Source organism: Danio rerio, chromosome 7 (genome assembly GCF_049306965.1).
Source record: "Danio rerio strain Tuebingen ecotype United States chromosome 7, GRCz12tu, whole genome shotgun sequence".
In the NCBI taxonomy this organism is placed as follows: domain Eukaryota; kingdom Metazoa; phylum Chordata; class Actinopteri; order Cypriniformes; family Danionidae; genus Danio; species Danio rerio.
Window position 1 is genome coordinate 77152501 of NC_133182.1, and position 25716 is coordinate 77178216.

General features: G+C 34.5%; 3 protein-coding genes across 4 annotated transcripts in view; 1 reads left to right on the forward strand and 2 right to left on the reverse strand.

Moving 5' to 3' along the window:
- The window catches only part of LOC100331330 (leucine-rich melanocyte differentiation-associated protein), an 8152-nt gene extending 3279 nt beyond the window's left edge, over positions 1 to 4873 (reverse strand). The window contains exons 1-4 of the mRNA XM_068222793.2: positions 4788 to 4873; positions 2980 to 3217; positions 1449 to 1630; positions 841 to 918 (exon numbers count right to left, since the gene is read on the reverse strand). Coding sequence (XP_068078894.1) covers positions 841 to 918; positions 1449 to 1630; positions 2980 to 3183 — 464 coding nt within the window. The 5' untranslated portion in view covers positions 3184 to 3217; positions 4788 to 4873. The remainder of the gene's footprint in view (positions 1 to 840; positions 919 to 1448; positions 1631 to 2979; positions 3218 to 4787) is intronic.
- Positions 4874 to 8248: 3375 nt separating this feature from the next.
- ppp1r15a (protein phosphatase 1, regulatory subunit 15A) lies at positions 8249 to 13592 on the forward strand. Its single transcript, NM_001082921.1, has 3 exons — positions 8249 to 8440; positions 10887 to 11643; positions 12928 to 13592. Exons 2-3 carry the CDS (start codon positions 10900 to 10902, stop codon positions 13141 to 13143), a joined length of 960 nt encoding a protein of 319 aa, NP_001076390.1. The 5' UTR covers positions 8249 to 8440; positions 10887 to 10899; the 3' UTR covers positions 13144 to 13592.
- A 5203-nt stretch (positions 13593 to 18795) lies between these two features.
- The window catches only part of acer2 (alkaline ceramidase 2), a 55008-nt gene continuing 48087 nt past the window's right edge, over positions 18796 to 25716 (reverse strand). For both annotated transcript variants that reach the window (XM_073907572.1, XM_002663031.8), the window contains 2 exons: positions 23196 to 23333; positions 18796 to 21434 (listed from right to left, as the gene is read on the reverse strand). In XM_073907572.1, the coding sequence (XP_073763673.1) occupies positions 21248 to 21434; positions 23196 to 23333 (325 nt within the window). In that variant the 3' untranslated portion in view covers positions 18796 to 21247. The remainder of the gene's footprint in view (positions 21435 to 23195; positions 23334 to 25716) is intronic.

A 25716-nucleotide genomic window follows, 5' to 3' on the forward strand; every position in this document is an offset into this window, starting at 1 on the left:
AAATGGAAGAATGAACTAACTTACTAACGAACAAACTAATTAATTAATTAATTAATCAATTGATCTAATCAGAATTCTGTTTGTTTTGTATATCCAATGTAAAAAAAAAAAAAAAAACTCTATAAATCATAAATCTGTAAGGCAATGTTGAAATTAATTTATTAAAAATCCAAAGAAAAAAGGGCATTTAAAAAAATGTATTTACAACTTGCTTAAGTTTTTTTGTAAACTAAAAATACATGTTAAATTAATCTTTAAAAAAATATATAAATAAATGTATTAAAGGTTTACAATTTTTTGCCCAATAATAATAAAAAATAATAATAATATTAATATATATATATATATACATATATATATATATATATATATATATATATATATATATATATATATATATATATATAATAAAAATAATATATATTTATAAATAACAAAAATTATTATATATATATATATATATATATATATATATATATATATATATATATATATATATATATATATATATAATATACTGGTGTGCAAGGACACTTTAAAAAAACACTTAAATAATAAAACACTTAATAAAACTATAATTTGAGGAATTATTTTATTTAAAAAATTGAAATCTTCATAGCACTGTTGCACTATTTTAAAAGCCATCGATTCTAACATAGTTGCAGCCAATCAGCAGTAAGGGGCGTGTCTAGAAATTACAGTGAAGCTATATAAAAGGAGAGGGAGGTTTGTTGTGTCATGAGATTGTTTGTTTTGGTGCTTTCTAATATTATCATTAAGCACTGAACTTCTCGAAACAAGCCAGAATTACAAAAGGTGTTTGTTTGCCAGGTTTCTCACCTGTAGTCGATGTACTGTGTGAGACTGCCTCCGTTAAAGTAACTGGGTGCCGCTTCGTTGTTCATCATGCTGAGAATTCTGCAATGGAGTCAAACAGTGTCATGAAACTCAAAGAAGTCAGTGATAGAAAGAATACTGAATAATAACACTCAATACTTTGGTTAAGTTACTTGAAGACTGAAGTGTAAACATCGCTGCTGAGGAACTGCACTATTTACTGTCTTCAATCAAGTCTTTTCCCAGTGGTCAGCTTGTTTTATGTATTAGAGTCATCTAATACATTGGCGAGCCATTCAAGAAAGGTTAAGCCAGTTACAGCAAAATCTAACTCGCCTTTCTGAAAGTACCCAATAGAAGTAAGTATTGTGCAAATTATTCCACCTTATTGACCTAATTCTGTAATGCTTTTAACAGGGAATGGGAGATGAGACTCTGATTGGACACCCAAAACACACCCATGACTCATTAAGAGAATAAAGGCAACCCTTTTAGACTATGCGCTGGGCACACAGACTGTTTTTCCCATCCTTAAAATACCAAAAGTTGATTCAGATTCTAAGTGCACTTTAGAGCATGTGCTTAGATCTTTAAATCGCTGCTGAACTGACTTGATGTTGGGGAACTTGCAGCAGATCTCCTCCACTATGATGGGCAGGTTGCTGATTTTGTTCTTGTTGATCCACAGGGTGGTGAGGCTGGGCATGAAGGGGAATTTGACATGAGCGCTGTAGTTGTTGCAGTCCAGGATGAGAGTACTGAGCTTCTCCAAACCTCCTAAAAGAGCCGGGTTCCGATAGCAGCGCGGTCAAGGAGAAACTCTTTAAAAGATCAGACATCAAACAGCAAAGATTTGCCATTTATCAACGGCTGAAGTCACACTCACCGGCCACTTTATTGGGTACACCCTACTAGTACTGTATTGGACCCCCTTTTGCCCTCAGAACTGCCTCAATCCTTCGTGGCATGGATTCAACAAGGTGGAAATATTCATGGAGATTTTGCTCCATGTTGACATGATAGCATCACGCAGTTGCTGCAGGTTTGTCGGCTGCACATCCATGATGTGAATCTCCCGTTCCAAGGTGCTCTATTGGATTGAGATCTGGTGACTGTGGAGGCCATTTGCGTACAGTGAACTCATTGTCATGTTCAAGAAACCAGTCTGAGATGATTCATGCTTTATGACATGGTGTGTTATCCTGCTGGAAGTAGCCATCAGTAGATGGAGACACTGTGCTCATAAAGGGATGGACATGGTCAGCAACAATACTCAGGTAGGCTGTGGCGCTGACACGATGTTCAATTAGTACTAATGAGCACAAAGTGCGCCAAAAAGATCTCCCCCACTGATACAAGGCAGGATGGATCCATGCTTTCATGCTGCTGATGCCAAATTCTGACCCGAGCATCTGAATGTGGCAGCAGAAATGGAGACTCATCAGAGCAGGCAACGTTTCTCTAATCTTCTATTGTCCAGTTTTGGTGAGCCTGTGTGAATTGTGGCCTCCACCTCCCACTATACTCAGAACAGCCCATCTGGCACCAACAACCATGCCATGTTCAAAGTCACTTAAATCCTTTTTCTTTCCCATTCTGATGCTTAGTTTGAACTGGAGCAGATCGTCTTGACCATGTCTACATGCCTAAATGCATTGAGTTGCTGCCATGTGATTGGCTGATTAGAACTTTGTGTTAACGAGGACAGGTGTACCTAATAAAGTGGCCAGTGAGTGTACATTCTCCCTTTGTGCGTGTCATCAGAGGAAAGCCACACCCACTAGTGACCATGTTTCCCTCATTAGCATAGACGTCTGTCTTGTTTTTGAATCTGCCACTATGCTGACACACATGCATTTGTAGCTCCGCCCTCTTTTGAAAAGAGCACAATCTCAGTTGCATTTAAAGCGACAGGCTCCAAAAAGGCACAATTAGGACTAAAGCCTAAAGGGGCAGCTTAAAAGAGTTATAAACATTATCTGTGAGAGCAAAAAAACTTCACATACACACACACACAAACACTATGGACATCAGAGATTTATTTTACATCTTGTTTAAAGGCACATAATAGGTTCCCTTTAAAATAAAGTCCTAATTCTAAGATAAAATAAATGCTGAATTGTGAGGTAAATGAAAAGGATACTCTTCCAGCAGGTTGTAACTGAGATCCAGAACCTCCAGACTGTCCTGCTGTTTCAGGATTGTGTCGTAAGGAATCTCCAGCAGGTCCTGGTAGGCAAAAGAGAGTCTCCGGAGACCTAACTCCACTGCGGGGCCAGCAGGGGTTGAGGGGCCCGACTCCATATCAATGTCTTCAGCAGCAGCAGCAGCCCACGACCACGGCATCAGCACTCATACTGAGCTCATACAGCCATACACACTGACGAAGAAGAAGAATTATGATCTCGTCACGCCCTAGCAACTATTTGATAGACTTTCATTATAAAAAACTGCCATTGACTTTACATTGGACATACTAACAACATTCCAATCCATACTAGCAACATGCTAATTCATAATACAATCATGGTAACAACATGCTAATTTATGCTAGAAAAATGCTAGCATAATGCTAATTAATACTAGAAACATGCTAATTTATGTTAGCAACTGCCTAGCAACCACTCAGAACACCTTAGCAACTGCCTAGAAACACCTTAGCAACCACCTAGCAACACCCTAGCAACTGCCTAACAACACCTTATCAACTGGCAAGCAACACCTTAGCAGCCCTAGCAACACCTTAGGAACCGCCTAGCAACACCTTAGCAACGACTCAGAACACCCAAGCAACTGTTTGGCAACACCTTAGTAACCGCCTAGCAACATCTAAGCAAGCACCTAGCAACACCTTAGCAACTGCAAAGCAACGCCTTAGCAACCACCTAGTAACTGCCTAGCAACACCTTAGCAACCCTAGCAACACCTTAGCAACCACTCAGAACTCCCCAGCAACTGCCTAGCAACACCTTAGCAACCGCCTAGCAATGCCTTAGCAGCCGCCTAGCACAGCTTAGCAACTACTCAGAACACCCTAGCAATGCCTTAGCTACCACCAAGCAGCCGCCTAGCAACCCCTTAGCTACCACCAAGAAACCCCTTAGCAACCGCCTGGCAACACCTTAGCAACCATATGTAACACTTTAACAACCACCTAGCAACCACTCAGAACACCCTAGCAACCACCTAACACCTAAGCAACTGCATAGAAATGCCTTAGCAACCAGTCAGAACACCTTAGCAAGAGCCTAGCAACACCTTAGCAAAAACCTAGCAACGCCTTAGCAACAGCCTAGCAATAACTTAGCAACCACCTTAAACACCTTAGCAACCACCTAGCAACAATTTAGAACACATTAACTACAACCTAGCAACGCCTTAGCAACCACCTAGAACACCCTAGCAACCAATCAAAACACCTTAGCAACCGCCTAACAACTCCTTAGTAACCACCTAGCAACACCTTAGTAACAACTTAGAACACCCTAGCAACGGCTTTGCAAGAAACATGCCAATCCATACTAATAAACATGCTAGCATAAATGTAGTTCTCTCTCTATGGCAGCAGTTTCAAACGTCTTAAAAACTACTTCAGTTATTTAAACTTTAAAACTACTTCAAACTTTCAGACTCTGCTTTCTCAAGACTTCATAAAGTTTGTCTACGAACTTTACACTCCTGGTTAACCAATATCTTTTCACAGTATACAGAGCACTTATAGGAATTCCAAGTTTTCATGGATACTATACGGAACTCTTATTCCCAGAATGTTTTTTGGAATTCCAAGTTTCCATGGATACTACTGAAGTCACTATTCCAAGACTGTTTTTGGAATTCCAAGTTTCCATGGATATAGCGGAACCACAGATGCCAACAACAATAATAATAATAATAATAAAAAGATATCATTGTATAACAATAAGTATTCCAAAAGGAATCATAACACTTACCAGCGTCAGCAGCTCTCTGATATGGTGAATGAGTGTGTGTGTGTGCGCACATCAGCTCTTTCTGCACAAATAAAATACCTTCTTTCATGGCTGGAAATTGGATCACAAGATGGGATAATCACATTGCCTGTTAACCCTTTCCCCGGAGGCTTACACAGACGTCATAAAAGTGTCTGAATTAGGTCAACAGACTCTATTAATCAGCTGATTCTAGAAATCGAGCCACTTTTTACCTCACAGCTGACCCTTTTTATGATGCATGATTTGTGTGTTGCCTTGAAGAGTTTATGACATTAGACTTGCGGATCAGCTCGGTATAATTGACTTCACAAACAATGAAACAAAACAGATCGTTGTGGAAATCTGAAAGCAATCGTGAATAATGTGTTGTGTGTTGGTTTGTGAGATTTTTAGTGCAGGCTAGGTAAAACATTGGAGGAAAATGAACAAAATTATTAGGCTCACGTGGATTTTTTTTAGATATTTCCCAAATGATCTGTAACAGAGCAAGGAACATTTCACAGTATTTCCTATAATATTTTTTCTTCCGGAGAAACTCTTATTTGCTTTATTTCGGCTACAAGTAAAGGAGTTTTTAATTATTTTGGACTATATTAAGTTCAATTTATAGTCTTTATATGCAGGGGGGAAAATCAAGATTCAAAAGGATCAATTTCCGTGTATTGACTGTATTTATCAGGTGTGTGTTTGAGTAAAATATTAATATTGGTTTCATTCTGTAAAGGTCGATTAACATTTTGTCAAATTTTGTAATGAAATTTTTGATTTTTTTTTGTAGTGCTGCTAGGCATAAACACGATCACATCCAAAGTTTGTTTTGACATAATATATTTGTGTGTTTCCTGGTGATGGGTTGCAGCTGGAAGGGCATCCGCTGCGTAAAACACATGCTGGATAAGTTGTCGGTTCACTCCGCTGTGGCGACCCCTGATTAATAAAGGGACTAAGCCAAAAAGAAAATGAATGAATGAATATTTGTGTTATATGAATATTTTCATACATAAAAACAAAACTATTCATTTTTTTTGTTGCATAGATATTAACATTTAAATATTTGTATTATATACATAACTCTGGCCACTTTATTAGGTACACCTTACTAGTACAGGGTTGGATCTGCTTTTGCCTTCAGAACTGCCTTAATCCTTCGTGGCATGGATTCAACAAGGTACTGGAAATATTCCTCAAAGATTTTGCTCTATATTGACATGATTTGTTGGCTGTATATCCATGATGCCAATCTCCCGTTCCACCACATCCCAAAGGTGCTCTATTGGATTGAGCTCTGGTGACTGTGGAGGCCATTTGAGTACAGTGAACTCATTGTCACTTTCAAGAAACCAGTCTAAGATGATTCACACTGTTGATGAGTAAGATGAGGAAGATGAGTACACTGTTGTCATAAAGGGATGGACATGGTCAGCAACAATACTCAGGTAGGCTGTGGTGTTGACACAATGCTCATTGGTACTAATGAGCCTAAAGTGTGCCAAGAAAATCTCCCCCACACCATTACACCACCACCAGCAGCCTGAACCGGTGATACAAGGCAGGATTGATCCATGCTTTCATGTTGTTGATGCCAAATTCTGACCCGACCATCTGAATGTGGCAGCAGAAATGGAGACTCATCAGAGCAGGCAACGTTTCTCCAATCTTCTATTGTCCAGTTTTGGTGAGCCTGTGTGAATTGTAGCCTCAGTTTCCTGTTCTTAGCTGACAGGAGCGGCACCCGGTGTGGTCTTCTGCTGCTGTAGCCCATCCGCCTCAAGGTTCTTCTGCAGACCTCGGTTGTAACGAGTGCTTATTTGAGTTAATGTTGCCTTTCCATCACCTGGAACCAGTCTGGCCATTCTCCTCTGAATCTGGCATCAACAAGGCATTTGCGCCCGCAGAACTGGATATATTAATTGAACTGGATTTATGAATATCACTGGATATTTTCTCTTTTTTAGACCATTCTCTGTAAACCCTAGAAATGGTTGTGCATGAAGATCCCAGTAGATCAACAGTTTCTGGAATACTCAGAGCAGCCCATCTGGCAGCAACAACCATGCCACATTCAAAGTGACTTGAATCCCCTTTCTTCCCCATTCTGATGCTCGCTTTAAACTGCAGCAGATCGTCTTGAGCATGTCTACATGCCTAAATGCATTTTTATATATTTTTTTACATAAGCTCCATTTTATAAGGCTCCTCTGAGATGGTTGTTCATTATTTGTATTGAATTTCTGCAGCATAAGAAACAGAATGCCTGCATTTACTAAACCCAACGAAACTAAAATGTAGAGAGGCTTCAGATATAAGGGCAGAGCTGACACATACAGAAAATACTGCAGTTTCAGTAATGTCAGCAGATGATAGTGTTTTTATTGTCAGTGTGTTCCGATTGACTGAATGTTTCTGTTGGAAGTGAACATGTGTTAGTGTTTTGAATAATGATTTGATTTTGAAACATGTTTACAGTGTTTATTACTGTACTTTGAACATTAGTTTTGGGGTTTAGTTTACAGTATGTGATTTTGAGCATTAAATTAACTGTATTGCCAATTGTGTGTTTTAGGTGTGTTAAGAGTTTAGCAAACTTGTTAAATGTATTGGAAAAAAACTGCCATAGCCATTGTAAAAAACGGTAATCAACATTTACTAAGGCATTGTTAAACATTAATGGACTTTATCTAATAGACTTTATTTCCATGGATTGCTCATAGTTTGTTCATTTAGGTAAATGAATTAACATTCATTCATACTTTCTAATTGGTAAGTATGATCTAATTATATACAAAAAAAATCTAAAATATGAAAATATCTATAACTTAAACCTTTATGCAACATGTTTTACATTGTTTATTAGATTACTGCCTGCTCAGATGTCCTTCATCCAATGTTTTTATCCTACATTTGGGAATTTTTGGGTTGTTATGAGCTCATCTTTATTGTAATCTTATTTATAGTGTCTTGAATCACACTGATAATGTTGTGTGTGTCAATATAGGAGTTGTTTATTACTCACAGTTCATTTCTGAGACACTTTGACCCATCATGTGACAAATGTATGTTGCTTATCGACATTTTTATAATATATAGTGTATTAAAGGCTGGATATGAACCCGTGTGTCCTATAGTCTACAGTATTTTCCGTTTGTGTGATAGGATTTTCCCTAATAATCACAGTTAGCAAGTAAATCCCCTGGTTTGGGGTGTTTTTGTTTTGTTCTCGACTTCGCTTTCCTTATTTGTTTATGATGCAATCCCGTCTCAACCAGACTGTTCCGCACAAGCCCCGCCCCATTATTTTCTCGAAACATCACCAGACGGCGGCTACGTGATTTCCCAATGAGTCACGTAAGTCACGTAAGTCCCGCCTCCGTCTTCTGACGTAATGGTTGCATATATAAACAACAGCCGTCACTCAGAAAAACAATTCTATTTACGGCACAGAAGAATGCAATACGTGAAACCCAAACCGAGCGCGAGATGTTTCTAAACAAAGCGAACATGGAGTTTATGTCTGAAGTGAAGTCGACTAATTGCTCAAAGATCGTTTTTGAGTACGTTAGTAAGTTCAGTATCGGAAAGCTAAATCTGCATTGGAGCGACTGCCAAGCGACGGGCTGACCGACAACACAAAGGTAAGAGACAACGTTAACGATACACGGAATATTCGATATTTAATCGAGTACTGTTGATTGTATGGAGGAATAGTTCACTCAAAAGGCAAATTTAATCAGCATTTACTCTCTATCGAGTGATTCCAAACCATTTAGGAGTTTCTTTCTTGTGGTGAGCACAAAAGAAGGTAGTTAGAAGAATGTTGAAAACTAGCCGCCATTAGCATTCAAAAATACTATGGAAGTCAACTATATTTTTAAAATATGTTGTTTTGTGTCCAACAGAAGAAAGAAACTCGAACAGGTTTGGATTTAAGACACTGTTAGTGTGTAAATAATGACAGAATTGTATGTTGTTTACTTTATACTTCATTTATAACACACATTAGTCAACATTTGTGTGTATTCAATTATGGACTATTGGCATTACGTTTCAGAAATAAAACCTTTTGAAATATCCATAACAATAATAATAACAAAAACACCAGCACGTTGACAACAATCAGCATTTCTATAAAATGTGCAATGCTAACACCCAAAATGACTTTCAGTAGCTACATTTGGGCAAAAAACCATCTCAAACACAATTATTGGTAAATAAACACATTTTTTTTGGTGAATCATTTCTTTAAATGCCACTTGTTTACCAAAAAAATAATGTATCATGCACAAAGTTTCTCCATGGTAGCTATTTATTTATGTATATATGTACAAACAATGACGGGCAGGGCTTATTACATGATCATGTGTCACACTATGTTGTAGCAACAAAAGAAACAACACCCATTTTATTGATGGAGAACTCCATTACTGGTTTTAAAGGGACAGTTCACGAATTATTTATTTTGTTAAAGACAAAACAAGTTGTCCTGAACGATGTTAGTATGACCAAAACAACATTTCAGATGTTTTGCAATGTGCTCACTCGGCTGGTTTCTCACATGATCTAATAAAACAATAATAAAACAAAATCACATGACTCTGTAAATGTTTTGTAGTTTTTTTTTAATTTTATCCTACCACATAATTTTTAATATGTGCATTTTTTAAAAATTTGTGATTTCCTTCAAGCTTTTTTATGCGATTATTTTAAAATGCGCATCTAATTAGGTGGATGTAAACATGGCTACAGACATCCATAGTACAAACAAAACAAACACTATTAATGGAAGTCTACTTGACTATATCTTTTGTGTCTAAACAGGAGAAATAAAAAAAAATTCAGAGATTGGTATTCATAGTAGCTATTATATGTAGTTTTAATCTTGTTAACACTTTCAAATCAACAGAATTGTGATGTAGTCTTGACCATTTAAACCCTGCTTTAACCAATATAATATTACAGGAGGTGTGAAGTTTGTGTGCCGTCTAAGGAGTGAATATTTGGGATTAAGTGGGTTAAAACCTAATTATGTAAAAGAGAAAGTCATGGTACTGCCATGGTCTTTTATTACAGGAACCTAGTATTACATGGTAACTGTTGTTTGTTGCTATTGTGTGGTAGACGGCTCACAGGCAGGGCTGGTCACATTATGATGCGTCACACTATTTTGCAGCAACAACACTCATTTTATTGACCACAAAGGTTTTAAAGGCACAGTTCGCCCCCAAAAGTAATGAAATGGCTGATTTACTCACAGTCAACTTTTACCAATATCTATATGTTGAACACAAAAGAAGATATTTTGAAGAATGTTGGTGGAAAAAGCAGCCAAACTGGAATATTGTGTAAAGGATTGCGCCGTCATGGAGTCAAAGAGAACGAAATTGTCACTTCCTGATAAACAAATATCAAAAAGAAATGCAATTTGCTGTGATGGAAGAAGCTGTGCGAGTGTTTTCCTTGTTTAATAAATTACTTGCCTCTGAAGACGAAATGCAATGAGCGTGTAGTGGCATTTGGAGGCGCGAGACGTGCAGCGCAGATGCTGGAGGTGTTTAATAATATATTAATAATAATGTACTGAAATTAAGGCATTTTAAAATGACTAAAACAACACGTACGATGTTTTACAATGTGCTCGCTCTGCTGATTTGTCCATTAATGTGCCCCATCACACAGTTTTATCGACACAATCTCTTATAACGAAAACGCATGGCTTTGTGCATGCTGGAATTTATTTCGGTAATAGTGGTTTCAATGTAGTTCATGCACATTTCTTCTCAAATAAAAAGTTTATCCTACTCAATTGTGCGCATGTTTTTTTAATGTGCATTTTTTATTTATTTATGCGCATCTTGGCATTTACATCACGCATTTTTCAATGCGATAACCCAAAATGTGCATTAAAAAAAGGTGGATGTAAACATAGCTACAGACGTCCATAGTACAAACAAAACCAATACTATTAATGGACGTCTATATGACTGTTCAACAGAAGAAACTCCATTACATTTTAGTGTGAACTATCCCTTTAACATTGCTCTAAATGTGAAAATTAAAGCATCTATATTTGTATCCGTACAGATTGAGTGTGACTATGGCACCATTCACCATCTCCACACCTCATCCGTCGCCACATCAAGGCTGTTTACCTCAGAAACCTTTATTCGTCCAGTCCGAGATGAGTCTTTCGTCCAGTAAACGTCAAGATCTGTGTGTGTTCGATCATTTAAAAGCATCCATCATCAAAATGAAGCTGTGGCAGGCTGTAAACGCAGTCCAGAACTACTGCATGAGTCTTACTCAACTGCTCAAATCCAAGATGATTTTCTTCATTTGTGTTGGGAGGAAAATAGTAGCCATGATGGGCATCTTGAGGAAAAGTGGTGCGGAGGCCCTGGAGAGGCCTGAAGCCAGGGATGAAGAGCGGGAAATGAAGGATATGGATATGGATTTGGCGGAAAAAGAGCGGGAATCTTCACAGAATGATGATGATTTGGAGGAAAAAGAGCGGGAATCTTCACAGAATGATGATGAAGATGATGGAGAATGGGAGTCAGATGAAGAAGCTGAGGATAAAGAGGAAGATGAAGAAACTGAGGATGATGATGATGATTCTGATTGGTCAGATGATGATGATGATGATGATTCCGAAGCTTCGGCTGAGAGTCTTGAGATTTGGGAATCGTTCCTCAATAATGGCGACCCGTATAATCCTCTGAGCTTCTCCTCGTCTGTCAGCTCCAGAACGAACACACAGCCGATCAAAACACAACCTTCTGCAGATACAAGACGAGAAGAGAGTCCAGAGAAAACCCAGTCGAAGAGCAGTGGGAAGAAGGTAAACGTCATTGAAATTACTTCTGAATATTTGAGGCTTTCTATTTATTTAATTTTTTATAAATGGGTGTTGTTATCAGGTAATTCGATTAAAAATAACCTATAATATTAAGACTAGAAGAGAGTCAGGAGAAAACGCACTCTAAAAATGGCGAGAAGAAGGTAGCTGTCACGGAAATTTATTACATTTTTTTGTTTTGTTAGGTATTTGATTTAGTTTAGCTAATAATGACAGTAAGACTAGAAGAGTCGAGCAAAAATACTCTTAAGAACGGCGAGAAGAACGGAAATGTGACGGAAATTAATACTATTGAGACGAAGCAAGTCAAGCGAAAACGCACTCAAAGAATGGAGGGAAGAAGGTAAACATCATGGAAATTACTTTATATATTGTTGTTTAATTTAGTGTATTTATTTAGTTGAACTAATAATATTAAAGCCTGGTTTATACTTCTGCGTCAGGTGACCGGCGTAACCCACGGCACATGCAACACGCGTAGCTGTGCATTTATACTTCAGCGCGCTGTCTCTGTCGGTCTGCATTAACACTTCCGAAACCCTAGTTGGCATCGAAGTGTTAATGTGTCTCTGCGTTGAGTTTCTTCGCTGCTGTTTTGCTTTTCCTGAACACTTGCTGGATGTACAAGTGGCTCAAACTCGCTAATTTTTAGGCAGGAACCGGCGGACGTGCAACAACTTTAACTATGAGGTAAACACAAAACAAAACTTACCATCCGGAGCTCCTTCACGGGACTCCACACTTGTAAACAATCGCTCTATTGGGTTCGCGCTATTCGCGCGGCTCTCGGTCCCGCCCAGACTTGTCAGCGCTACCAAGCCGACCAATCACAGAGCTTGCGCTACGAGTCGTTGCGACGTGTAGTTACATTTTTTGAGAGGTGCACGTCAGCGACGGCCATGGCGTAGGGCTATGCATCAGCGCCGTAGCATACGCGTGCGTTTAACGCAGAAGTTTAAATCAGCCTTAAGACTAGAAGAGAAGCGAAAACACGCTCTATGAAAAAGGTAAACATCACAGGAATTACTTCGAATGGTTTTCTTTTGTATTTAATGTAGAGTTTTTATTAGATGTTTGATTTAGTTGAACTTCTATTATTTTTTCCGGATTTACTCATTTTATTTTAGTGCCTCAACTTTAAACGTTTTATGAGTTTAAAAGTTTGAATAATAATATTATAAATGTGAAGTTTCGCATGCAGCAACACCAAATACACCACATAAAAACATAAGGTCTGACAGCGCTCTTCTGTTTCTTGTCTTGCAGGTGTGTTTCAGCGAGCGCGTGTGTGTGCGCCCTCTGCTGGTCTGGAGTTATGCGAGCAGATCCGCGCGGGACGGTTCCTGCTGGCTGCAGATGGCCAGAGACCGCGAGCGTTTCAGGAGGAGAGTTCAGACACTGGAGCCCGTCCTCAAACCCTGCCTGATGCCTGAACACAGAGCACGAGTCTGGGAGAGGCTACACATCAACACAGCATCATGATGAATACACACTCTTTAATGCAGCAGCAGCAGCTCGCGCCTCATGTTTATGGAGGAGCGCATCGTTTTTGGTGCTTTTTACACAGATTTTTTTTTTATATTGTTAACGCATTGTGTTCTGTTTGATTTTATAAATGCATTTATGGATGAGTGCATCATTTTTGATGCTTTTGAACACTGAATGTTTTTATTTAAATACGTGTATATATTGTTAACGCATTGTGTTGTGTTTGATTTTATAAATGCATTTTTGGAGAAGCTCATCGTTCTTGGTACTTTTGAACACTGAATGTTTTTGTTATATTTCTATTTTTCATGCATTGTGTCGTGTTTTATTCTATAAATGCATTTGTGGTTATTTTGCACATTTAAAGTTGTAGAAAACTCTGTATTTCTTATGCGTTTCATGTAGCAGCTGAAATATTAAATGTTTTCAATATGCATCCTTTATTTTGCAAGTTATTTTCAATATATATGTATATATTTCTTTTTAATTGCACACACACTTCAGAAAATGAGATATGCATACATTTAAGTATTATAAATATTTTCTAATAAACATATTTTTACTTTTGTTGAGAGACAGTTTGACTTTTTTAAAATTATTTTTCAAACAAAGAGTTTTTTCCCCAACACTTTAACTATAGTTTTTAATAACTCATTTCTTTAGTCTTTGACCAGATGACTGTCCATGATATTTTACTGCATTTTAAAAAAAATAAAATCGGGGACAAAAAAAATAAACAGGGGTTAATAATTCAGAGTGTTTAATAATTCTGACTACAACTGTGTGTGTGTGTATATATAAATATACAGTTCGTCAGAATTATTCGCCCCTCTGTTTTATTTTTTTTCCCAATTGCTGTTTAATGAAGCGCAGATTTTTTTCAACACATTTCTAATAATAGTTTTAATAACTCATTACTAATAACTGATTTATTTTATCTTTGCCATGATGACAGTAAATAATATTTGACTAGATATTCTTCAAAATACATCTATACAGCTTAAAGTGACATTTAAAGGCTTAACTAGGTTAATTAGGGTAACCAGGCAGGTTAGGGTAATTAGGCAAGTTATTGTATAACGACTACTGAAAAAAAACAGCCTAAAGGGGCTTATAATTTTGACCTTAAAATGGTGTTTAAAAATTAAAAACTGCTTTTATTCTAGCTGAAATAAAACAAATAAGACTTTCTCCAGAAGAAAAATATTATCAGACATACTGTGAACATTTCCTTGCTCTGTTAAACATCATTTGGGAAATATTTAAAAAAGAAAAAAAAAATCTAAGGTGGTGAATAATTCTGACTTCAACTGTATACATACACTCACATATACATTTATATATATTTTAATTTCAGCACAGGAGAACATAATTTTGTCTGCGACTAGTGAATATTTTTACTTTATTTTAAAAGTGTAAAATTCATATTAACTAATAAACAATAATGTTTTGGTGACAAAATGGCCACCAAAATTAATATACTAAAAGGACACTAGATGTCAGTGTGATGTAAATATCGAAAAAGCAGGAGTATATAGCAGAGATTTTATAGTAAAATAAAACAAAACTATATGCTTTTAAATATATAATTTAAAAGAAACACAAGCCAGCTTTTAAAATAATACTGACATATCTCCTTTCCATGTGTAAATACTGCTCATATATTTATTTAAAGATCAAAAACAAACGCATTTTCAAGCACAAATCCTTTACATTTTTTGTGTTTTTTTGGCATGTTTAATTTATTATATCATTTAATATAACACGTTACAAAACATAGAAAAACTCCAGAATAATTCAATAATTGTCATTGCCACTCTCCTTTAAACCATTAACCCATTTTGTCAGATTATTTAACATAACATATAAAGAAATCTGAAAAGCTATAAAGATCCGATCACGTTCATTCAGAATAAGAGTGCAGTTTCATACATTATTAAATAAAAACTGGTGCTAGAGAATGTACACACACAGTTTGTTTAACAGTATTAAGAACACTTGATGTAAACGGGTTCATTTCCAGCATGTTTTTATTAAATAGGATGTAAAAATACAATCAAACTCATTTGGATACAAAAGTCATTACTCTGTGGTAGTTACAAAATTATTGAGCGGCTACGAGTCACAAAAATAAATAGTCTTTGTATACTTGGTCCCTGGGTTGCATCGGGGTCCGTGACACACGCACACACATGCACACACACTCTCACAGCCATTGCGTTGGCTTACAGTACATACTGTATTTTGCATTGGTTGAGCAGAAAAAAACACAAATAACTCAAAGTGATTTTGCTGCTGCTTTTAAAGAAATACTGATCTGGACGAGTGGCAGAAGATGCAAGCCTGTTTCCTCCAATGGAATAGAGACGAATGAGGATGAATTCTGCATTTATATATTTCAATTCTGAATGTTTTTCTCTGAATTCCTTTTTTACATTTAGGAATTAAAATTGTTTTCAGAACTTGGACCTTTTTTCACGTATCAGAATTTTGACATCGGAGAATTTAAATGCTCCCATATTTCTGATATTTTCCCTCTGAATTCTCTGAAATTCGACTTTATTTTCCGGAATTCAAAATTTAAATCTCGGAAATTTGAGATTACTTTGAGATAACTTCTTGGAATTCCGAGTTTAACTTAACTTCCGAGTTTTTTTTAATAGAAATCTGACTTTTTTTTTTTCAGAATTCTGAGTTTGCTTCTTGGAATATTTTTTTTCTTGGAATTCTGAGTTTACATATTGGACATTTGAATTTTTGTCTCAGAATTTCTGAGAAAATTTCCAATTTCTTGGAATTCTTTTTTTTTCTTGGAATTCAGAAGATTTATTGTTTCATAATACTGAGATTACTTGTTAAACGTTTTTCTTGGAATTCTGAGTTTAACTCGTTTTTTTCTGCTTTTCACACAGAATTCTGAATTTACATCTCAGAGTTTTTAATTTTACTCAGAAATCTGAGATTATTTCTTGGAGTTTTGACTTTTATTTTTTGGAATTCTGAGTTTACATCTTGGAAATTTGACTTTTTTCTCATATTACTGAGATTTCTTCTTGAAATTGTATTTTTTTTTTCTTGAAACTTTGAGTTTACATCTCAGGAATGTATATATTTTTTCTCAGAATTCAACATTTAGCTTTCTCTTGGAGATTTGGAAAATGTGACTTTTCAGAATTCTGAATTACTTCTTGAAATGTAACTTTTTCTTGGAATTCTGAGTTCATATCTCTATATTTCTCTTGTTTTTCTAAGTTTGACTTTTTGTCTCATAACTCTGAGATTATTTCTTGAAATTAGATTTTTTTTGGAATTCTTAGTTTATATGTTTTTCATAATACAGAGATTTCTTTTTGAACCTTTTTCTCGGAATTTTGAGTTCACATCTCAGAAACATTTCTTTTTTCTCAGAAATCTGAATCACTTCTTGGAACTGTAACTGTAAAATTTACATCTCAGAATTTTTACTTGTACTCAGTAATGTGACTTTTTACTCAGAATTCTGAGATTTTTTTCTTAGAATTTTGAACTTTTCACTCAGAATTCTGAGATAACATAGAATTTGTACTTATTCCCGGGAAGTATAAGGAAAAACTTAAACTTCTGTTTTTTGTTTTTTTCACAGAATTAATTTAAATCTTGGAATTTGTCCTTTTTCCTCAAATATTTGACTTTGTACTCAGAATTCTGGAAATTGTAACTTTTCTTGGAGTTCTCAGTTTCCATCTTGGAAATTTGACCTTTATTTTCTCATAATACTGAGATCACTTCTTGAAATTTTGACTTTTATTCTTAAAATTTTGAGTTTACATCTTGTAAATGGGACTCTTTTTTTCTCATAATTCTGACATTACTTAGAATTTAAATTTTTTTTGTTTTAGAGAATTTTTGACTTTTCTCAGAAAAGTCCTGGAATTTTGACTTTTTTTATTGGAATTCTGAGTTTACATCTCAGAAATTTTCCTTTTTAATTCAGAATTCTACACAAAATAACATAAAATAAATAAAAAAATAAACATTTTGAGATCAAAAATAGCTTTTTCATTGTTTTTAACCCTTAGAGGAAACAAGCTTCCATAGCAAACACTTTAAGAAACAGATAAAACTAGATTCCTCCTAGAAATACTGATGCAAGTTTGTGGCATTAGAATGAAGCAGCAGGAAGTCACAGAACGTGTATCAATTCATCTATAAATCACAACTAAACTCGTGTTTCTATTGCATAATGTAAAGTTTTTGGCATTTAGTTTTTCTGAAATTAAATGGTATATTACTCATTTTGCAGTACTAAATCATTTTGTTCTTTGACAAATGAAGACACAAACTGCAAAAGGCCTTTGCTGAAAAGTTACTAGTGAAAGAAATAAAGATGAAATAATACTAAGAGTTCATCAGGTTATATAGATAATATACACTTCTAGCAGGAAAAAAGACGCACAGAGCATTCCTTTACATTCAGTTCTGCTGATTATTTCCATGCAGCGTCTCGAAATCTTCATTCAATTACACTGAATTCATTTCACAGTAGAGCAACACAGCTTTCAAACATCAGTCCGAGCTGCATTCATATCATAAACTCAGAAATATCAGACCTGCCACTGATAAACAACCTTAATATTAAAGAAAAACACGCTGACATGAATGAAACACTGTAATAAAAAGAGTAATATTGCTCTTCTTCCCTGTAGTAATTCTGCTAGAGATGATTTTGTGTGCTGAAACGTGTTTTAAAGGTGCACAGAGTCATTTTTCCAACGTTTTTCACTGAAAATAAACTTGGTCTTTTGGCAATATGTGCTTTCACAGGAGAAAAGCTATTTTAATCTGCACTAGTTTTTGTTATTATATTTAGAGATATATATATTCTATAAAATATATTATATAAGTATATTTTAAATAATATATAATATAATAAGTTTTATTATTTCATAAAAATTTTTAAAAACTCTTATTATATAATAAATTATTTAAAATATACTTAAATAAATTATTACACATAAACACAAATATATAATGCACTATAACATATATAATACAATATAACATATTATATACACTACCTGACAAAAGTCTTGTCGCTTGACCAAGTTTTAGGAACAACAAATAATAAGTTGACTTCGAGTTGATCATTTGGTATAGAAAGTGGCTTATATGAAAGGCAAAGGCATTTAGATTTTTTTTTTTTTTACCTAAATAAAATATGATCATGTCTTGATGTTGACTGATGTCATTAGGACAGTAAGGTCTGACTCTGCTTAGACTAAAGTCTCGTCACTGAACAGAAATAATGTCCAGTATAGAATATAACCCCCCATACCGAATGTAACCCCAAACCATGATTTTCCCTTCACCAAACTTGACTGATATCTGTGAGAATCTTGGTTCATGCTGGTTCCAGCAGGTCTTCTGCAGATGATTTATCAGAAAAATCCACCTTCTGCCACTTTTCCAAATGATCAACTAAAAGTCAAGATATTATTTGTTGCTCTGGGATCGATGACATGACTTTTGTCAGGTAGTGTATACGATGTAATAATTGCTGTTATAATAACTATATATAACCTAAATTATATAGAAGATATATAACTTAAATAACACATATATTATTTATCTCTCTCTTTATATTCTTTCTTAATGTTTAGGAATACATTTTTCCCAATAGACAATTTCTTCAATATTATTAGTAATGGAAAAATCCTTATTCTTGCATATTTGTGAGTATAAAGTCCAAACCCAAAGAAAAATCACTTAGTGCACCAATTCATTTTAATTCTATATACTGTTACGTTATAAAAACGTTGCATCAACATTGAAAAAACATGCTTTGTGCTGAACTGATAATATAACACTCTCCGACAGCCGTGCTGCCTTTTTATATCTTAAGTTGAAATGGGATTTTCACAATGTTATTGTATGAATAAACATTATTATCCTCATTTATTCAACTGCTGGTGTGTTGTACAAGTCTCCTTCTCATTTTGACTATGTTTTAAAATACACCACCTGTCGAAAGATTTATTCAGGTTTTTAAAAGATGTTTCTTTTGTTTAGCAAAACTGCAAATTGTTTGATGAAAATTACTGCAAATAATATTCTGTGAAGTATAATTGCTATTTAAAATATCTGTTTTTATATAAAGTTATAAAGAAAGTTATTGCCGTTCCTCTGAAATTTTATTTCTCTCGGGAAGTTACCTCATAAAAAGAAATCTCAAAATAACAATTTCTATTTTTTAATACTATAAATGTCTTTAATAGCCATAAAATTACCAGAAAAATGTCACTGGTAATAATACAAAATGAAAAATAATAATAATAAAAAAAACTAAATCCCTTAATTATGCAATTCTGTCTGATTGCAGGAAAACGGCCTCCACTATTACACATGATCTCTTTACAGTAGTTTACCAGAAATTTTCTGAAAAAGTATATGTGTAAAATATATTCTGTGAAGTATAACTGCTATTTAAAATATTTGTTTTCATATAAAGTTATAGAGAAAATATAAGCGTTCCTGTTAGTAATTCTTTCGGAAGTTTTCTCATAAAAAAAAGCTCAAAATAACAATATTTATAAACTATTATTTTTATATTATTTTGTATTTATTTTTAACACCTTCAAAAGCCATAATATTACCAGAACAAGTTCACTGGTAATAAATAAAAAATAAATCAATAAAAATAAACCATCAGAATTCTGGAAATGTACAGGTAATGTTACAACTTCTCATTCCAGAATTAATTTTTCAGTATAACACATGATCTCTTTACGGTAACTTTCCCAGTAATATTAAATCTGTTCTTGCTAAATAAAAGTCTTATGCATTCATTCTCATTTAATGTTTCACCTATTAATCCTCACCAAACATTTAGATACTGTATTTTTTTTTTACATGGCAGACATCCCAAGTCTCTCGGAAGTTCCGGGAGTCTCCCGCAAAAGCATTGAGAATTCCCGGATGCCCACAAACGAATGATAATCTCCCTGAAATCGCGCGTCTCCCGCCCGGTCCTTAAATACGTCGCACATGCCTCTCCATCGCATCCCTCCCAGCTCTTCAGGTACATCACACGCAACTCACCCCCACAGCTCTTCAGGTACATCGCGCACATACGCCCCCACCGCTCTTCAGATACGTCGCACGCAAACACCCCCACTGCTCTTCAGATACTTAACGTCGCGCGCACAACAACCCCCCCCCACCCCCCTTTTTTCCAGGCACCCGTTATCCCGCAACCTCCTGCAAATTATCTCTGCCTACCCCGGAAATTACTTTTGCCAACTTGGGATGTCTGACATAGTGACTCGTATTTTACAATATTACGATTGTTTACTGTATTTTTGATCAAACTAAATGCAGCTTTGCTGAAAGTAAGAAGCCTCTTTAAAAACAAACACCAAATCTATATTATTCCAGACCTTTTAGAGTGTTACACCGACGCAAATGGAAAGATAATTCTGTGCTGTTAAAGAGATAGATCACCCAAAAATGAAAATTCTGTCAGCGTTTCCTCATCCTCTACTTGTTCCAAAGCTGTTTGTGTGTCTTTCTGCTGTTAAACATGTCAAGCCTAAAACTATTTTACCCCGGGCAAATTCTGAGTTACTTTTATTCAACCAGAAAGTTTGTTTTTAGTCCATAAATGACACAGGCTTCTCCCTAAAGATAATAAGATGACGTACAAGAGGCAACATTGTGGAAAAAAATATATATTTATCAGCTTTTATTTACATTTGAGCAAAAACTTCAAGTTAGAATTTGCCTGGGGTATGAATAATAATAATAATTTAATTATAATAATTTCAGGCTTGCCTGTACTGAAGAATGCTGGGAAAAACAAAGTATTCTTAGTTCCTGCCATGAAAATCAACGGCTGTTTTATCCCAACAAGCTTCAGATCATCTTCTTTTCTGAAAGAAATAGCATAAAAGCTTTGAACCACTTGAGTGTGAGGTAATGTTCATTTTTGGGTGAACTGTCCTTTTAAATCCTCACATCAATAACACTGATTGACCCTCACCGTCCCCCCAAAAACACACGCTTGTGAACGGAGATCTGGATTTTCCTCTGTGTGAAACAAAGCATGTTCAGATACTGCAGCTCAGGTCACCTTGATGGAGGGTTTTCGGTGTACGCAGAGCAGCGTGACGTACGGCACCCCGATGAAAGCCCACTTCTCACTGGGCCAGAATTTGACCACGGGCCCCTGCTCCGGAGCCTCTGACGCCGCGTCGAAATAAGCGAAACACACACATCCCAGATATGAGGCCAGACAGATGAGGATGTGCCTGAGAGAGAGGGTACAGATCATTTTATTCATTAATCTTATCATAGATTCATTTATTTATACTTTTACATTTCGCCAAATGGACGAAAGGCCCTATTGTTGTTGTAAGGATTACAAATACAATTAGTTTTAAGCTTTTGGGGCCATTACCATGCTCAAAAACTTTTGAAACTTTGCACAGATGTTGAAACTATTGGACACAAAGGTTTGGGCCCCTTAATGCTGCTTGCATCTTTCATTTTATTTATTAGTTAAATTTTAAATAATCATTCATTCATTTTCTTTTTGGCTTAGTCCCTTTACTAATCTGATCTATTAATCTTATCCATCATATGCTTTACGCAGCGGATGCCCTTCCAGCTGCAACCCATCACTGGAAAACATCCACACACTCTCATTCACACACATACACTACGGACAATTTAGCTTACCCAGTTCACCTGTACCACATGTGTTTGGACTGTGGGGGAAACCGGAGCACCCAAAGGAAATCCACGCCAACACGGGGAGAACATGCAAACTCCACACAGAAATGCCAACTGACAAATTTTAGATGTGTTTTATGCAAGTAATAAATAATAATGTATTTAATAATTAATATATAATATATTCAATAATAATTGTACATTTTTTTTATTTATTGTTGTTTCCCAGTGATGGGTCGCAGCTGGAAGGGCATCTGCTGCGTAAAACATATGCTGAATAGGTTGGTGGTTCATTCGGCTGTGGCGACCCCTGATTAATAAAGGGACTAAGCCGAAAAGAAAATAAATGAATGAATGTGTTTATTATTGATCTTATTTATTTTAATGAATGATTATTATCATTATTATTCTTTTTAACAGTTGACATTAGTTGAAAAAACTGAATATGGTGAATATGGTGGAAATAATCTGAGATTTTTTTAAAAACATTTCAGAATTAACATTTTGGGCTGAACTATCCTGAAAAAAGCAATGATAATTATTATCAGTAATTGCCAGGGAAATTATTTAAATTTATTATGTTTACCTTTGTACTAAAATAAGTTTACCTTGCACTAAAGTAAATATAAATATAAAGGCTTTATTGTTTTATAGGTCGTTAAAATAAAGGCTTCATTAGTTAATGTATTTACTAATGTAAACAACCAATATACAATACATTAATTACAGTATTATTTATTCATATTCATATATATATCACATTATATTGAAGTCAGAATTATTAGCCCCCCTGAATTATTAGCCCCTCTGTTGATTACCCCCCCCCCCCAATTTCTGTTTAACGGAGAGCAGATTTTTTTAAACATTTCTAATCATAATAGTTTTTAAAAAACTCATTTCTAAATCACTGATTTATTTTCCGATTTACCATGATGACAGTAAATAATATTTGACTAGACATTATTCAAGAGACTTCTATACAGCTTAAAGTGACATTCAAAGGCTTAACTAGGTTAATTAGGGTAACTAGGCAGGTTAGGGTAATTAGGCAAGTTATTGTATAACGATGGTTTGTTCTGTAGATTATCGAAAAAAATATATAGCTTAAAGGGGCTAATAATTGTGTCCTTAAAATGGTGTTTAAAAAATTAATAACTGCTTTTATTCCAGCCGAAATAAAACAAATGAGACTTTCTCCAGAAGAAAAAATATTATCAGACATACTTTGAAAATTTCCTTGTTAAACATAATTTGGGAAATATTAAAAAAATAAAATAAATTCAAAGGTGGTGAATAATTCTGACTTCAACTGTATATGAATTGATTCAAACACTCACCAGGCGCAGTGCAAATACGGGAAGTTAACAGATGACCACATCTCGCAGAAAATGCGATCGCTAATCCAGCACATGAGCGCTAGCGTCCACCACAGACCTGACAGCAGACCCAGCTTGAACACACGCAGGTTATCACACCTAGAAACACAAAATCATAACAGATTTTTCTTATTTTTGTATGCAGATATTATTACAAGGCTGTCTGGAATACTTGATTCTGATTGCTCAGTTGTAACATTCCAACTTGGTATGTTATGATAGGGATAAAGTACATCCAGGAGGTTGTTATCGCAGAATAAAGCCTGACAGGTTTATCAGCAGCAAGACATAAAGTGAAGCATTACTCTATAAGATTGAAGGGCTTTATTCTGCGAAAACAACGCCTGGATGTACTTTATCCTGCTTATTACACAGCTACTTAAAATATAAAAAAGTAGACACAAAACATTGTTATAAGACGTTTTTTAAATACTTAATTAAATGCAAAGCTGACAGAAAAGAAATCAGCTGATGGAGTATACACTAACCTGCGCATTATTTAGACACAAGATGGCGCCAAACAGTCAAAAACACAAAGCTGACAGAAACCAAAACACCTGATGGAGTATACACTAACCTGCACATTATTCAGACACAAAAAAGCACCATTATTACTAATTATTAATATTTTTTTCAAATTCTTTGTTGTAATCAAAATAAATCTCCCTCCTCTGTTCACTGATTAGTGTTTACTGGCCCTAGGGGGCGGAATCAATCTGTCACCCACATGATGAGATGCACCAATAGCAAACCACAAGTTTTTAACCATCCAATCAATGCCCAATAAACAAAACTAAGCCCTGCCTTACATTTCTTCTAGTCCCAGAGCACAAATATAAAAAAAAAATCACTTTAAAGATTTTATTTTATGAATTGTTAAACACACTATATTCTCCAAATTACAATGGAAAACAAAAATAATAACTGTAACACTTTACAAAAATAGTGAGTGATTCAATTTAACAGTCTAATAAAAATAAAATGGTCTATATTATTATCAAATTTTTGCTTATGTCCGATAAATAATAATAATAATAATAATATAAATTTGATTTGATTAAACTTGCATTTTCAATACTGTATTAGTAAATTTTATAAATCAACATTTCTAAATGCTTTAAACCTATTTTCATTCTTAGTTCATATTTATTAATGTGATTAAACAAACAGATCTTACTATAAACTTAGCAAAAATAATAGTAATAGTGTTTCAGTGATATTAAAATATAACACCATGCCATAAGTAGTGCGCTTTGATGAGGAGATGCATTACATTTATAAGCGACTGCTCTTATGTTTATATTTGAATTAACATTGGATTAAATGGCCAACAGACTGTTTGCTTGGCATTAAATAAATGTAAATTATGTTGTTTTTTTGCGGTCACGATTTTTCACAGATGGGATCACGCTGTGGATCATTTTCACAGATCTGCCCACACAGAGACAAGCAAATCTGTCTTGGATTAATGATAAACAAACACAGCAGCTACCAGATAAATGTTTAATGCATTTAACAGATATAACCATAGACACGAGATGTAGTGCTGTTATTGATTACTAACACTTAATTATTAAATAAAAAGAAAACTCTGACCTAAAAATGTTATCTGAATGTTACCTAAAATAAATGTATTAACATTAAATGAAATACTTACCAGTAAAATAATAGAATAATAGGAGGAAATATAGAGTAATAAAATAGAAATGTTGCTTTGGCAACCAAAATAAATGTACATAATAACAAAACAAAAACACTGCAATTATTTAGAAACTTTTAAAAACTCAAACATTTAAAAATGTATTTAAAAAACAAACAAAACCTAATGTAAAATATTAATAAATGAATTTTTTAAAAAATATGTAAACATTGTCAACTGAAAGAGCATATTAATATTAAATAAACAACATACAAGTAAAATATAAAATAATAATAATAAAATATTTATAAAACAGAAATGTTGATTTCGAAAACAATATCAATACAAATATTCAATAACAAGACAAACATTAAATAACAGAACAATTAATTAAAAACAGAAAAAGGTATAAAATACAAAAGGGAATCTGAAATACTATCAAATAAACAAAATAATAATAACTCTTGAAACCTAAACAATGCTCACTGAAATATCATGTTATATTAAATTAAAAACTTAAGTAAAATAATAAAATATTAGGAGGGAAAATTTTATAGCATAGAAATGTTGGTTTGACAACCAAAACTAATTTAAACTAAATATGAACATAATAACAAAAGTAAAACAATCATGTAGAAACCTAAACTTAAGCTTTTAAAAAATCAAAACACCTAATATTTATATTCGTAATTGTAATTAAATAGTGGCCAAATTTATATATATATATATATATATATATATATATATATATATATATATATATATATATATATATATATATATATATATATATATACAGTTGAAGTCAGAATTATTAGCCCCCTTAATTATCAGCCCACCTGA